The sequence below is a fragment of the Dermacentor albipictus genome, chromosome 8 (genome assembly GCF_038994185.2).
Source record: "Dermacentor albipictus isolate Rhodes 1998 colony chromosome 8, USDA_Dalb.pri_finalv2, whole genome shotgun sequence".
NCBI lineage: Eukaryota > Metazoa > Arthropoda > Arachnida > Ixodida > Ixodidae > Dermacentor > Dermacentor albipictus.
In genome coordinates, this window is record NC_091828.1 from 101,177,209 (window position 1) to 101,193,258 (window position 16,050).

Consider the following 16,050-nt stretch of genomic DNA (forward strand, 5'->3'; position numbering starts at 1 on the left):
GGTCATTTCAGCCAACCGGAGGAGAGAACCAGAAGTGTGCCATTACATTGTCTGCCGCTGAATCACCCTTTGTGCAACTCTGACTGTACGGAAGCGTGAAGGAAAGATCAGTGTCCCACAATGGGAAATCCCTCCTCCTTCACTTTCTGGAACACGCAGCTGGCTCTCTGTACTGATTGGATTGTACAAACTATGTCCTTTGGTGCACTTCAGGTAGTTATACAGTGGAATCCCGCTGATATGACTCTGCATAATACATATTTTGGGGATACGCTTCTTTCCTCCTTCTCCCAGCCAACATCCCATAGGAGCAATGTATTTTTATACGGTTATTCCCTGCCTTTCCTCTCCCACTCTTCCTCTGTACAATTACTGCGATGGCATTTTTACCTGGAATTTGATAATACGACTGCAGAAGTGGGCTATTACTGGTATTCATAAAACTTGTAGCTTTGTATTCCACCGTATTCACTCGAATAACATTCCAATGACCCACAAACGATGTGTTGATCCCTAGCCACACTGGAGTTAAAATGGAGGCAGTGGTGAAATGCTGCTGTCGCAGTGCGGCAATACAGACTGGCAGCGCACCACTGCTCAGTAAAGAGAGGAAATGGCAGTTTCTTTCTTAACTTCCAAAATAACTTTTTTCAACGACATTGCAAAGAAAGTTCAGCACCAATAGAAGAGCTATTTCGTTGTTGCTAAATAAAAGTGCATCGGCTGCAATTTGTGTGCCATCGAGTGGCACCGTTTCATGCAACACGTCATGCGGTATCGCTAGACACCACATGAACCTTTGCTATTGCATTTGTTATCGAGTATGCCTATTTTCATACTTTTTGGAGCTTGTTTTGGATATTACAAATTTCGGATGATACGTTTTGTTTTCCGGTTCCCGTGAAGATCGCAGCAACGAGATTACATCGTAGTTTTCTTAGTGCCCACATCAGCCCTGCTGTCACAGAGTTTTTGCTACTTGAAATCGTGAAACCTGCAGAAATCTTTATGCACAAACTTCAACAACAGCACCTGTCAAAGGCACTTACAGAACAGGCTCAGTGTAACTGTCAGCTTTGTCATTGAAGACTGGTAGCATGCCTTGCCCGTCCTGCGCAGACTGTGGCGAGCGAGTGACGAGGGCCCTTCGGGCGTTACACTGTGGAGCAAAATGTACTGCTTGGCGTCATGAGAATAGGATTTCTGTACGACTGTGTTGTGGTACATACCAGAGTAATTGTGTACAACTAATGTTTCCAGAAGGCCACCAGATCGTCCAAAGAGAAGTACTGTGCCTCCTTGAGTTTCTTTGAGACAGCGGACTTTCAGTTGCATGGTAAACCATTTGCACCCTGAAAAAAGTGCCGCAGGCAGAACAGTTGCCAGCATCAACTGTAGCAGGCTAAGTCCATCTGTCCCAACATCACCAACACTGTCCAACTTCCATAGCACCTGTTGGTGGTGTCATCACCATAGCAGAATACAAAAGCAAGCTAGTTGGCAAGTGACAAAAAAATGCAGTGCAAATACTGTCCTTTCATTTGTCCCTTTCTTTATTTTTTCTCATAGCCGTCACCATGTTTGCTCCACAGTGGAAGTCACCGGAAAAGCTCAATTTTTCCCCACCCAGCATTTCTGCATCATAAAAGTCATGATGTTGCGACTCCTTTCATGCTTATGCTATAGTTAACACCATTAGGTCAGCTAATGTGACTTGTTACTTGAGGCACTGTCTCAAGTAATCCTCAATTCTTTTTTCCCTATTAGCCATACCAGTAGCCTGGTTACATGGGGCACTTTTGATCGCGATCAAATTTCTTGGCTGCGATTGGCTACCTTCCACAGCTTGCACAGAGGAGCCAATCACGATCAGGGCTTGACTGCAATAGAAGTGTGACCCAGTTATGATAAAGCAGGGAAATAAAATGCTCTGCATCTGAGAAAGGCACGAAGCATCACATGTGAACACTGCCAATACACAACATTGCAGTGTTCTTTTATTAACTTTTACCAGCACATTGCAAAAATATGTTTTTTTTATTACATACAGGAAGTGTAAACATATTCATTTCACTCGCGGAGTAAACGGGCATTATGCTTGGCACACTCTCCTATAAGGCACTCCTCAAATAATTTGATTAACGCCTATAGCTACCACCACTCTGAGTTTCAATATTATCACCAAGTTGACATTCCACCCATGCAGTTAGCACTCCATCATTTATCATAGGGCTTACACAACAGCGTGAGCTAAGCTCTGCTAGGTAAATAAAAAGACAGCAGAAATATTGGTACCCTACTTTTCTGAAAGCTTTGGTACAGTTCAGATGAGATTATGCCAGATCCTACACACAGTACAGTGCTATTGTGTTCTGATCACAGCACCGTGAACTGACTGCAACTTGCGAGAGAAATAAAAATCTAAATTTGGCAAATCAGTTCTGCGGAATCCCGCAAGGTGAAGGAAGTGTCACGAAAGGTAAAATTGTCATCCCCCCGAATGTAGCACCCATAAGGGTTTCTCGGCAAGGTTAGCTCAGATGGTAGAGCAACTGCCCCGGAAACGCGTTGGGTCCCGGGTTCGAATCCCGTACCAGGGCAAATTTGTCCTCAATCGTGGAGCTTTCGGGGAAACCCATGCGGGTATCCCTTGTAGCCTCATGCTACATTCTGGTGGATGACAATTTTCTCTTCCAGAATTAAATTTTGTTACCTTTGATTATACACAAAAGGCTTACATAAAGTTAGCTTAAAGAACACACAAACTGGACAATGTTATGGTGACTGAATGTACAGCCTCCTAGTGCCTTATATCGGTGAGTAGTAGTGAGATCGGCAATGGTATGTGCAAGTGCACAAAGCAACTTCTAGGGTGAACGTTGTCTGCTATGCTATTTATTCCAGGGGCACGTACATACATTCTGCCCTACTAGTGCGAACATCTGCTATGCAGAAGGATCGCCATTTGGGCGAGTTGGTACTGGTTGAACATCTTGAAGGGGCAGCGCAATAAGACGAAGACAGAAGGCAAGAACACACACCTGTGTGTTGTCCTGTATTCCTGCCTTCTGTCTTCATCTTGTTGCGCTGCCCCTTCAAGATGTCTGCTATGCTATTCATTCCAGGAGTGCATACGTTCTACCTTTGTTATCTCTGAAGACCCATAGTTCACAGACAATTCCTCATACGTGCTGACAACCCCCCCCCCCCTTCCCATTGCAATTCTATGGCACATGTATTGGCCCAGTTATATGAAAGAAATATGAAAATCGTGTCGCAGATGCACACCTTAGTCGCACACGTTTTCTGCTTCACAACGGCTTTTTTGTGTGAACATGACTGCACTGATAACTCAGGAAGGGGGTGTGTCCAGCGTAGCAGACGACGCTTACATCAGAGTGTGCTCTGCGTGCGTAAGCATATTATTACCGATCTCGTTGTTTCTAGCCATTTTAACACGCTAACATGCAACGTGGTTGACGCTTGCACAATTAAAATAATCTGGGAGTCTGTGCAGTATGGTCCATTGTTAAGGGGAACGCTTATTCATTAATAAAGCCAATATAACTGGAACTTTTCTTTGCCTTCATTTAAAAAAAGCAGCCGATATAATTTACTGGACATACATTTATACACAAAAAGCTAGTCTGTGAGCTTTTATGCCCTATCTCGGTGGTAATCAGATCCACAATGCTCACTTACATGTTCCCTTTAATGTAGACTTGTACATGCCATGTATTCTGCCAGTAACCTGCCAAGGCTCATATAACGTAAAACGGTGCACAAACCAGTCACAAATAATGGTTGCTAACCACTGCAGAGAGCTCAACGTACAATGCATTTGGGTGCTAACCCAACACTCAAACAACTTGCCTAAAGCCCATCTGTGGACTTAATATCTTTCTTTGCCCGTTAGCTAAAAGGAGTACTGACAAAAAATTTTTTCCTGCTTTAATAAGTAGCTAACAACAACAAGCTAATCACCAAGTAATCACGCCACGAAACCTCATTTACTTCAGAGCACGACAGGTAATTATTTGGAGGTTTTCTCGTAACAACCAGTCCAAGTTTCAGGTTCAGAGAGCTATGAGATGGGCCAGAGAAGGAATGTAAACACAGATGGGCACGTGATCGCAAAAACCTCTGACTTATGTTTCAACGCGAATGCGAATGCGCAAGCTGGTGTGCAAGCTTTGTGTTGCTAGTTTGTCTACTATGCCTGCCCTTGCTTTGCGATATCCTTGCCACCACTGACGTCCTCATTGTTGTTGTCCAGCAGTGACGATTTGCTGCAGGTGGGAGTTGCTGCCGTATTAGACGTGGCCAATCACTTTCAATTCGACCCACTAGAAAGCAGTAGCTCTGATATTGCAGCCAGCGACAGCGAGGACGAACCTCAAGACCCTCGCATTGGCCACATTCAATGGTCAGTGCAACGAGTCAAGCTGATAGTGCGGAAAATCTGCGGACACAACAAAAACTGCTGCTTAATGCTGCAGTTGCAGCGACACAGAAAGCGTCCCACTACAACCAACAACTAAGAGCACATGCAAGCAGCATGGCAGCCAATGAAAATTCGTGACGTGGCGTTTTCTCATTGTTTACAATCCTTCCTTGATGTCAATGTTGCGAGGCGCTGCGTTGTGCAGTTGGCTGCGCACACGTTCTTTAAAATTGATTTGAAATATGTTCCAAGCAATATCCGGCGTTGACATTTTGCAGACGATGCGTGTGCCCACACAAATCATTCTCGCGCATTATCTACGCTTCAAAACTTTCTGTCAGTACTCCTTTAACGCATGTGTCGGCCGCCCATATGAATATCAACACACCTGAAGATTTCCATGAGCTACTCTATATTCTGCTTGACACTGCCACCAGTGGTGGTGGCAGAGTTACGCAAAACCACAACACCATGTCATTCTTGCAAAAGACTAGTGATCTGAGTAACCCATACTCCTCACACAACCACAGCTGCACAGGGATGCCAACAAACACAACCCACACAAGCGCTCTTCAGTTTCATGAACAAAAAGGTAAAAGACACGCCAGTCCACTGCTACATCCAATACAGCTGCGCACAGACTGTCTGTTGCAAGATACGCAGACTGCATGACAAGGGGAAGCTTCAAAAAGTGAACGGGACCACAAAGGCACTGGTACAACAATGCTACATCTGGTACAACAAACAGAACAGCTGATCTTCATGAAGTCAAACTCGCAGTCAAACACTGTTGCATTGGCTTCAAGCCTCTAAACAGTCCACGTCTAAGTTAAGAACGGCGGACCTTTTAACTTATGCCAAAAACTATTCTTCGCCTTCTTGGACTTGGGACGGCAATGCATATGTCATTCAGAAGTTTTCACATGACATCTAGCTTAAGCCCTGTAACATGCCTACGTACAAGTTATGAACAGTAGGCCCCCGACTTACTCTCTCTTTGGACTTGGGCACTCACTTCAGCACGCATTGCACCTGCAATCGGAAACACTCGCAAAGAATGCCCTGCTCTAGACTCGTCACCCTGGAGCTGATATGAATGGCACTAGTAAAATAAAGCAATCTGCCTCTGCACACAACGTTAAGTCGCCACCGCTTTGCAAATTCATGAAACTGCTCGTGGGCACAGACGTGGCAACCATGCAAGCTCGTGACACTGAGAAACCGGGAATACTGTATGCGTTTCGCCCATCACGCATTACCAAGATGAGTCAGTGAAAGCACGTTGGTCCCGAATTGGCCATTGCTCCGGCGTCCCCAAAATGCCCGTGGCATCAAGGCATCGCGTAATGCTACCGCCGGCAGGTCGGCACCCTAGGGCCGTATATCGGTGCGGTCGAGGGCAAAGAACTTGGCCACTATGGCAGTCAATTCCGGGTCGCGGTACAAGTGCTTGTGGCCGTACCCTAACCGGCCATCATAGGCGTGCAGTAGCAGTGGTCCCGCGCTCGGGTTGCCCTGGCGTGCCTCGCGGAAGGCCTCATGCAGCTTCTCACCCAATGCGAACGGCACCGTCGCATCATCACGAGCATGCAACACCAGCACGGGCAGCTTGGGCGAGACGGAGCGGGCACGGGTGGTGCTGTTGAACTCGACGACGGGGTCGTTTTTGAGGCTCGCGACGAAGGTGAGCTCAAAGTAGGGCAGCCAACGGTAGGGCAGTGATAGCGGGTGCGTGGCGGCGACACGGTGTAGGGCGTCGAACGGGGCTTCAAGCACAAGACCCGCTGGTGGTGCCTCTCCACGGCGCTGCAGGTCTTCCATAAGGCGTATGGCGACGCCTGTGCCCAGCGAGTGGCCCCACACGATCAATGGCCGGCCTGTCGTGCGTGCCTGGAGCCAGCGCAATGCGGTGCGGGAGTCTTGTGCCAGCGCCTCTGCCGATGGTCCCATGGGGCCCGAGCCGGAATCACCGTAGCCCCGATAGTCCAGCGCCAGCACATGTGCGTCCAGAGAACCGGTCAGCACCTGCATGTGACCAAGTGCATCAATGTTCCCTGCACTTGCAGCAATGCCAAAGTGACTCATGAGGACTCCTTCACAAGATGACCTAATTTCCTCAAGAATTCCGACTGAAGATGTAAGTGATCTCTGGTTGCTTTAGGTCAAGCGGGTCAGAATCTGTTTTCGACTAAAGCTGCACCTTTCTTTGGAGCGGTAGAAAGGACTGTAAGGAGCATGTTTTTCATGGGCTTGTTTATTGGCCTCAGAACATGTTTAGATTTCACGAGAAGAAGGTTTCTCACATACTTTCGGCGACTGATGAGCAATTTGCCACTGATTATGTATGTGCATGGATTTTTGCTCAGATTGCAGATAAGCACCAATAGAGACAAAGAAGGAAATGACAGTTACCTAATACCACCATTCTACAAAGAGTGGCCTACTTAGGAATATGGGGTAGATGGTCACACACTTGTACCATCTTTTAAGCACCAGTCGTTTACCACAGATTCATTGAGCATCAACAGGCTTTTCATCTGTGCACCAGTTCATACCTTGTAGAGGCTAACACGGTGCCCACCAGCACGAGAACCACCATTTCCATGCAGGTACAGCACTGCAGGCCGCTTGTCATGTGCGAACCAGTCCTGGTCTAGCTGCTGGCAGCCAAGCCGATCCACGGAGGAAGCCGGTGGAATGTGCCAGGCTCCGAGGCGCAGACCCGCCTCCTCGGAGTCTATGTAGAAGTTGTGTGCACACCTGCAAGCAGGCACAGCCCCGTCACAGCTCTATCAATGACACAATGGATCCATTCAGGGTTGCATATCTCAGCCTGAAACTTTTTTCAAACAGGTTCTCATAATACTAGGACCAACTTCTGTGCAGGCAACAAGATTCCATTATAATTTTGTTAAAGAATGGTGTTTTTTGTCGCTTTTATTCGCCTGCAGAAGTGTCATGTCTATCTTACCACCAGAATCGCACAATTAATGGATAAGAGTATAGGTGAATAACAAGAATTTGGTAGCATATTGCCATGAATACAATGTGACTATCTCCCGATGACTGCTTTCACCAGATTGCCACTGTTACACAAGTTATTGATCTCGTGCCAGATGCACTCGGTGTATCCAAAATTTCGTGAACGTTGTCACCAACTTGACACAGCAATTGAAAACACACACACACAAAGAACACGAAGGAAATAAATGAACTGGGGACAAGTGCAACTAGACCTTCAGCAAGTCCTGTTATCTTGTTGCCAAATTGACGACGCAGGCATGTCTAATCAGATTGCAAATGCAATGTGGATAGTGTTCTAACTTCCCAAATCTATGCAAGCACTAGTGATTGTTATGGAATGTGCAGTGACGCATGCTGAAAGGCCGGATCGACTTTAGCTGCGAAATTGAACTCGACAAATGACTACCCTGCTCGTCGCTACTATTGTCATTTGAGTGTTGCTTTTCTTTCTGTGCACCCAACAAAATATCTGATTCTTCATTAGTTTCTTCTGGTAGTCTTTCTGCTTTGTCACCATCACTATACACCATGACAACATCAACCCTGGCTCACTAGCTAGAAATATCAGTGAGACAAAGTCTGGTACCCAAGTGAGAAAAACGTGCTGGATCCAAGGTGATGCATAGAACATGGCCAACAAAAGCACCACTAAAACCTCTATGGCATGCAATGTCATGTCAGGTCTTGGCTCACTAGCTTGCAACAGCGAGCAAGAAATGCTATGCTATCTGGTGCTCCTGACCGGCAGTCAAAGCCTGGAGAGTGGCAGCCATGGCTTGCCCGATGAATCTTGCGTGCCCTTTGCAATGCCACCCGTGCAGTCACAATGTCCCCAATTACTTAGAGCTGTCCTCTGCGCCTTACTCTGTGCTTAAACAGACTCTACGCCAGTGATTGACAGACTTCTAGCCTTCATGTACTCTTTAAAGATGCTGAAGGATGATCATTTGTGTTAGAATAAGTCGTGCGCAGAAAGTTATGTCCCACTGGGGACATCAGAACTCCGAAACATGTTATGCTTCAACCTGACACTGTTTCATTTCAGGAACTTGCTGTCCGAAATCTGTAAAAAAGAATGTGTTGCAAAAAAAATAGGGCACTCGCACGTTACACACCCTATTAACCCCTTCCGTGTCAGGCTATTATCCTAATATATAATATACGTTATATATTAGTTATTTTTACGGACCCCAGCTGGCAACACGTTGTTACTTCCACTGCCAGAATAATCTTGCTCCTGCTGGCACTGCCCCACGGATCTTGTGCTGCCATCTACCAGAAGCACAACGAAGCACCGAGATGAACCCAGCTTGTCCATGGCATTGCTGAAAAATTGAAAGTGCTGTCGACGAGCTGAGCTCGTCCTTGGCTGTTTTTACCAGAAATACGCGGAAGAACCCAGCTTGTCCACGGCACGGAACACGGAGCTTATTCCAAACGCTTCGCTAGACGTTTCAGTGTGATCTTTTGATGGATTATGCTTGCAATTATGCGTTTTTTGAGCCACCGCCTCTCGAGGACTCCTTGATGTCAGTGGGCCACATTTTTTACAAACGCTGTTGCACACCATGCATAGGTAGGGAACTGCCGCACTCAAAAAGAACTTCAGCAACGAAGACTGTCAAGTGGTTAATGTCAGACTTGATGTCATATCATTCTTGGTCATGCAGATACAAGAGAAATCCTCCAGGCCACTACTGCGGTGGCCAGTTGGCCACCGCAGTAGATGCACTAGATGCAACCTAGGTTGGCGGAATAAGTGGTCACTTACTCACACACAAATAATTCTTTTTTTTGTGATATGCACTCACTCACGTTCACCAACAATGCATTGAACACTGCAATGACAGATCAATTTGTACAAAAAAGAAGAGCTGCAGGTTGGACAGGACAGGCGTCCACTAGGAATAGTAGTGTTAGTGAAACCTTCCCAAGGAACAACAGAGGCACGCATGTGCTGGAGAGCATACACATGTACTTAGCCCAAACTGAGCACTGGTCAATTAACAAAGGCAAAAGACAGTTACTCGTGGTTGTCACAGTGAGTGAGTTTATCATACTCGCTTGCATCTACTCACACGTAATCAGTGTCATGTTCAAACTAACGTTGGCTCTCTGTCACGCAAACTCACACTCAATACTGTGAAACGAGTGTGAGTGAATATGCGAGCGAGTGCATTAATTAATGATTGCACTGAACTATAAGTTGCAACTTCCAGCAAAAACTTGCCAAGCGGTCTGGTGCCCACGACTGGCAGCCAAAGTGTTTGCAGCCATGGCTTGCTGGAGCGCGAGGGTTCTAAGCTTGGCTAGTCAGGTTACATTCGACATGGCGAACAACGCAGCTCAGGGGACAACTGAACGAAATAGTACAGATGCGCTGCATCCTGTGTATTTCCTCGTCACATTTGTCTTATCAGTCGTCCCATATGTCTTATCGGGACATACCTGAACTTTTGTCCGGTACACGTCTTGTGTTATTGCATGTCTTATTAGTTTACCATTTGTGCTTCACCTGCGTTCTGTATCGTTACTCTATTTTTACGCTAGTCCAAGAAGACAGAACCTCGAGCCAATGAGTCCAACTTCAAGCACGGTTCACTATTTGGAATGACTTAAAACACTTAAATACACTATAATATGATATGATATTTAAGTGTTTCCCTCAAATAAACCTCAGTTGTTAGTTTGCACCTGTCCCGTCTTCACCCTTGTGATCGTCTACAAAGCGCTTCCAGTCTTTCCAAATACAATGAACCAACTTGCCCAACAACGCATCCTGCTAAACTGTTCACTATGTTGTGCGGAGGTGTCCACGCGCATTTTTTTTCTAGAACGACAAAAAGTTCAGCTAGTTGGCAGGTATTCATGCTAGCAAAAAAGAAAAAGAAAGGTAGGCGTGCAGACAAGAACACAAGCAGAGGGATACGGGCAACACAAACGCTGGGGTATGTTTGGCAAGACGTACACAACAACTGATAAGAAAATGTGACAAGTGACTGAACAGGGCCCAGCACAGCATGGTGCGTGTGTAGTCTGTTTCCCTCTATTCGTGATCGTGTCTGCCCACCTACTTTTTCTAGCTCTGCAACTAAGCCGCAAATTCTAGGTTACTTAGAGCAGGCATCTACAGCTTACTTTTGTATAAACCCTTCGCTAGGTAATGCGACCGCAATGTTTAATCACAAGTCTGTTGCCTCCTTACCCCCCCCCCCCCCCCCATGCCAGACCAGACCTCTAAAAAAAATTTAATCCTGGGGTCTTACGTGCCAAGACCACAATCTGATCATGAAGCACACTGTAGTGGAGAACTCTAGATTCATTTTGACCACCGAGGGGTTTTTAATGTGCCACCCAAACCTCGGTACATAAGTGTTTTTTTCATTCACCCTCATCAAAATTTGGCCGCCGTGGCTGGGATGCAACCTGTGACTGAGTTCGGCCGCGACATGCCGTAGCCACTATAAGTTACCATACTGCAGTGCGTTGCCAGACCTCCATTGAAGTTATTTAAGCAAAATAAATACTCAAGAGAGTGCCAGCTTCACTTAGCTATAGCAGGGTTAAATTAATTTGAAAATAAAAGAAATGCAGGATTTAAAGCAACTCAAAAATTATTTAGGAGAAAAGAAGCAAAATTTAAAAAGAAGCAGGATGGAAAGAACAGAGGTAGGAACATAGTGAGAAGATGTAGATGGCAAGAGTGATGTCATCGTGGAACCTTGGCCAGAACAGGGAACCCCAAAACAGTAAGTTTAATGAGGGTTTAATAAAAATGAGGAAAGCTAGAGAGAAGGGTTGAGAAGAAACTGCAAAGGAACCTAGAGAGACGGTATAATGCAAACCATGCTTCGCAGTGAACATACTGCAAGTAAAACATCAAGATCAAGCATGGCAGAAAAACTATGCAATATGTAATATGGTGACTAGTCTATGTAAAACATGTGTGGCCGAGTAAACGTGTCCTTTAAACAGGCAGCTTACATCTTCAGTGAAGCCGGATCGCACACTGCTTGTCACACAAGGCTAAGAGAAACGAAAATATGGTTGGATGAGCTGATGACAGATGCCAGACCTGAGGTCGTACGATCGTGGGTCGCTCAGCCGGGGGAAGGGTGGCAGATTGACGAAGGTGAGAAAGACCGTGTGGCGTCGAATCCAGGGCGATGCGTAGAAGACTGCAGGTGCTATCACCAGCACACCAATAGCTAGCGACACCAGCAGCAGCAGAAGCACGGACAGGGTACTTCTCTGCTTCCGTTTCGGGGACACGCGTGTGGGACTCTGGTCCTCCTGCGGTGCCCCCTGTGGCGCTCCGGCCACAGTCGACGTGGTGGAGCCGCGCCAGCGCAGCATCTGCACATAGCCGGGATTCCTTACGAACGGCACATTTATCAGGATTCTTTACACACTGTGCACTGCACATCATAGCCATCTGCGCAGTGTTGGGATTCCTAATGTACTGCATGTTACGCAGTGAAAATTGCAGTACCTACATATTACCGAGATTATGTACATTACACATCACATATTACACATTGTTGGGACTCCTTATGCAGTGCACATAACACATTGAGTGCTGCGGCACCTTCACAGCGTCACAGTTCCTTTTGTACACTGCACAGGGAAAAGTGCAGTGTCTGCACATTGTCAGGATTCCTCATGTACTGAACACAACACACTGCAACATTCTAGCTGCATAATGTCAGGAATTACTTGTGTAGTGCACATCACGCATGGAACATACCAGCATGCTCACACTGTCAGGATTCTTTATGTGCTGCGTATTAGAGATTGCAACATCTCCACACCGTCAGATTTTGGAGTGTATACTATACACCGAATATTGCAGCATCTTCACTTTGTTGGGATTTTTCGTTCATAGTGTCAGAATACCATAAGCACAGCACATCATGCAGTGAAGGTTACGGAATCTTCATAGTTTTATAATTCCTTATGTAGTGCACATTACACAGTGAAAATCACAGTATCTGCACATTGTCATGATGCCTTACGCACTGTGCCTTAGGTACTGCATGTTACATAGTGAACATTGCAGCATCTGAAAATTGATGAGATTCCTCATGTATTGGACATTACTCATCGCAGCACCTGTACAATGTCAGGATGCTGTTGACATCTTCAAATGGAAATGTCGAGGGACAGCAATGAATGACCATGTATAGCAAGCACGACACTGTGAAAGTGCTGTGAATGCAGGATCACTGCATGGTCGGTTTTTGAGCATGCTGTTCCAAAACATGGAATAGTCGCACACATACACATGCACACAGAGAAGTGCAAAGATGTATTTAAGTTCATTCTGGCGTCTTGTTTCGATTTGCATTATTTTTTGTGCAATTGCACATTCATATTTCAGAAGGCACCCTGATGCTTATGCATGAGTTTCCAACAAATGCAGGAAGTTCCCGATCATGCTGGGCATGCATTGTTCAGACTGACAAAGGCTGTCCTCTCTGTTCTCTCCGGTATTCTGGTACATGCAGTGGCATTTGCCAGATGCTGGTAGCGACATCTCGTGACGCTTTGTCTAACCACAATGCCTCGTAGACAAGTTCTTGTGTTCCTCGAGTGTTCTTGTCGAGGGAACACTTAGAAAGGCACCACGTTCACGATTATGCTGCTACAAAAAAAATTCCAACAACTGGGAAGTAAAATGCACTTTGTTTCTGCAATAATAACTCCGTGTTTGTTTGGTTGAGCTCTGCGCCACAAAACCCGATTGCTCGCGAGTTTATGCCTTTCGCTCATCCGGTATTATGCAAATGCCATTGCATACCGCCAGAGGACCAGACACGCTCAAACCCTCTAATGTGCGCACAATTATGAGGCCTGAATTCAGAAGGTGTCACATCAACCTCTGCTGCAGGGATTAGCATTTGCCCCCATATGTAAGTTATCAGACATGAAATTAGGAAAAAAACGAGCAGAAGTTATGAGGACGCTGCAAAAATGGCCCTTTTATATTTCATTACTGACATGCACCCACTTGCGATAGTATATATATCTCTGTGTGTGTGCATGTGTGTGCATACACATTAGTACAACAGCTACAAATCAGAAATTAATTAGCGTACTAAAGCTAACCTAGGCTGGTGTTTTAGTCCATACTACTGGAAACATGCACTAGAGTGTGAGAGAATGCTTGTAAATGAAAGGGCTTCTGGTATGTTGCTGCTAAGCAGACAGATGCTTAAATGACTTGATCAGTCCCTCAACAATTCATGTGCCCAATTGTTCTTGTAGTAGACACTGTAGAAGCAAGGTCAGCTTGGAAAATTGGGTGTCCTTGAACTATTTACATGAAGTTGCAATCAGTGAAGTGACATTCATAAAAACGAGCTCACGAGCAAAAAGAATATTTTGCGGTATATCTAAAAAAATTAGGTCCTCCATAGAAGATGTTCAAAATTCTTTCGCAAGCTCCTCTTAAAAAAAAATCTTGTCAATGCGGGATGGGTCGTAAGTGTGCATGAACAAGGTAGGTTGGCATCAGATTGTCTACCAATATTGCAACAAAAATGCCTGATAAGTTCTGATATCTTGGGCTGCTGAAAGATAAGGTTACAGGCTGCATATAATCGCACATGCCTGATAAGTTCTGATATCTTGGGCTGCTGAAAGATAAGGTAGGCTGCACATCGTAGTGCATTAAACGAGCTCAAAAGAATGCTCACACTCCGATGTCTTTCACGGAAGTGCACCAGTGATCCAAGCACAGCTTCATTTTTGGCGTCTACAAGCCAATATGCATTTCAAGGGCAGATCGAATGATAAAAATGCTGCCTAATAATACAAATGCAAGCTGCATATTTACTGACAAACTTTGATGTTTGGAAAGTGCAGAGAGAGATCTGCGATAATGGCCGCATAGGAAAGACGTGCCACCAATTAAGCCTTGCAATGCCAAGGGTCATATGCTGAATTTGTATGCACTTCTACAGCAGTTCCAGTTTGTATGCTTCTTACAGCACAAAGTGATCAGTCTTCCAGGCGGAAGCATTTTCCTACACAACTGTTCTGTGTGAACACAGCTGACCCCATGCATCTGTTAGGAAATGCAATTTTATGACGCATAGTTCAGTGACTTCGTGAACTTCCCGAGGGGGGGTGGGGGGGGAGGAGGGGTCGAGCAAGGGGGTGCACGGCGATAACAGAACAGCAAATGTGGAGATAGCAAATCTCCACATTTGCTGCCTTAATGCTAAAACAAGATCTGGAAAAGAGCAATGCATGCAGAACTATGTTTTTAATTACAATAATCAACATGAGCACCCTGTCGGGATGCCTGGCGCTCCTTAATTGTCACGTGCCTTTGAATCACTCCCGTCAATCAAAGCCGTTTCAACGTGCACGATGCACTGAGTCTTGATCGTGCTGAGGAGCTAAAAAAAAAAAGGTAGAAGAAAGAGAACGGAGAAAAAAAAAAAAGCGCAGACGCTTTCTTGCGTACTTCTAGGAGATGCGCAACAGGTGTAGTTATATATGTGTATACAGGCCGAATTGTTCCAGTTTCCAATGTACAGCCATAGAGTTTCCTACAAAAATTTTTGTAGGAAACTCTATGGGTACAGCATTCGAAGCGTTTACGACCTTTCACGCTTTCTTTTTCTGACGTGATGTGCACATACGTAAACTTGAAACCAGTGCCACGATCGCTTCTTTCTTTGGCTCGATCAGCTGGTCGCGATCACGCCAATCGATTAGCTCGACGGGTGCACAATTACGAGCGGAGTGGAGCAAATTGTGCACGAATGACTTCGCGGATCGCGCAACGCGAGCCCATTGTTTCGCGTGCAAACGCATACACACGCGCAACAGCGCCGCTGCCTTCTTTATTTTTTTTTGCGCAGCCTTTGTCCGACAGTCCCCAGACCTTGACGCGCAACTCCGCGCTCGGGTGACAGGTCGACGCATGATGTAGCGCAAAGAGAACAATCGCTTCTCCTATCTCACGAGGAAGTTGCTCTCGGCTGGTGTTTGACTGCGGTAAGCAGCTTACCATCGGAGGGGGCGCATAAACGTGTATATGACCATTAGAGAGCCAAATCAAGTACACCCGCGCGGGTGGCACGGTTAGCGGTGCTCAACTGCAGCGTTCGCCGTGAGGTGACGGTGATGGAGGGTCCGCGCTCGCGACACTTTGAACTCACCTTCCCGCAAACGTCGTCGCCCCGAGGTCAGGGCAGTCGGTCACCGTGCAGAATCGAGGAAAGCGCGTACCGCACTGCCTACAGGCAACGCCTCCGCCAGCAGACAACTCTCTCGTCGGCAGCTCTGTGGTGATGATGATGATAGTCAATCACAGATGGCGTGACCAACGCTAATGGTATAAGGGGCTTTATAATGGTACAGTTCTAACTCGCTGTACTACTGGTCATAAAGTTAATATAACCAACTCCTACTGGTATTCACGCTTGCAAATGAAAAAGTAGTGCTGCCTTGAAGAAATAAAAAGAGAAAGATTGTTAATGTTTGTGGTACTTGTCTACACTGTTTTATCTTCGTGAATAAACTCTGAATAAGCTTTGGTTGGTATGGTATACACGGCGGTGGAATGT

The 16,050-nt window shown here is 45.9% G+C and overlaps 1 protein-coding gene across 1 annotated transcript; it reads right to left on the minus strand.

Annotated features, from left to right (window-relative positions):
* Positions 1-1,955: 1,955 nt before the first annotated feature.
* Positions 1,956-15,766, minus strand: LOC135913755 (lysophosphatidylserine lipase ABHD12-like). The gene is made up of 4 exons (XM_065446394.1): positions 15,643-15,766; positions 11,544-11,824; positions 7,000-7,204; positions 1,956-6,469 (listed from the first exon to the last, which is right to left on the minus strand). The coding sequence occupies exons 2-4, from the start codon at positions 11,822-11,824 to the stop codon at positions 5,816-5,818; spliced, it is 1,140 nt and encodes a 379-aa protein (XP_065302466.1). The 5' UTR covers positions 15,643-15,766; the 3' UTR covers positions 1,956-5,815.
* Positions 15,767-16,050: the final 284 nt, after the last annotated feature.

Bases quoted from the DNA above. Each gene is read 5' to 3' on its own strand.
- LOC135913755 (XM_065446394.1), bottom strand. From the start codon at position 11,824: ATGCTGCGCTGGCGCGGCTCCACCACGTCGACTGTGGCCGGAGCGCCA. The intron at 7,205-11,543 runs GTCTGGCATCTG...GCCTGCTTGCAG, and splicing joins CCACGATCGTACGACCTCAG to GTGTGCACACAACTTCTACA. The intron at 6,470-6,999 runs GTATGAACTGGT...GGTCACATGCAG, and splicing joins ACCGTGTTAGCCTCTACAAG to GTGCTGACCGGTTCTCTGGA.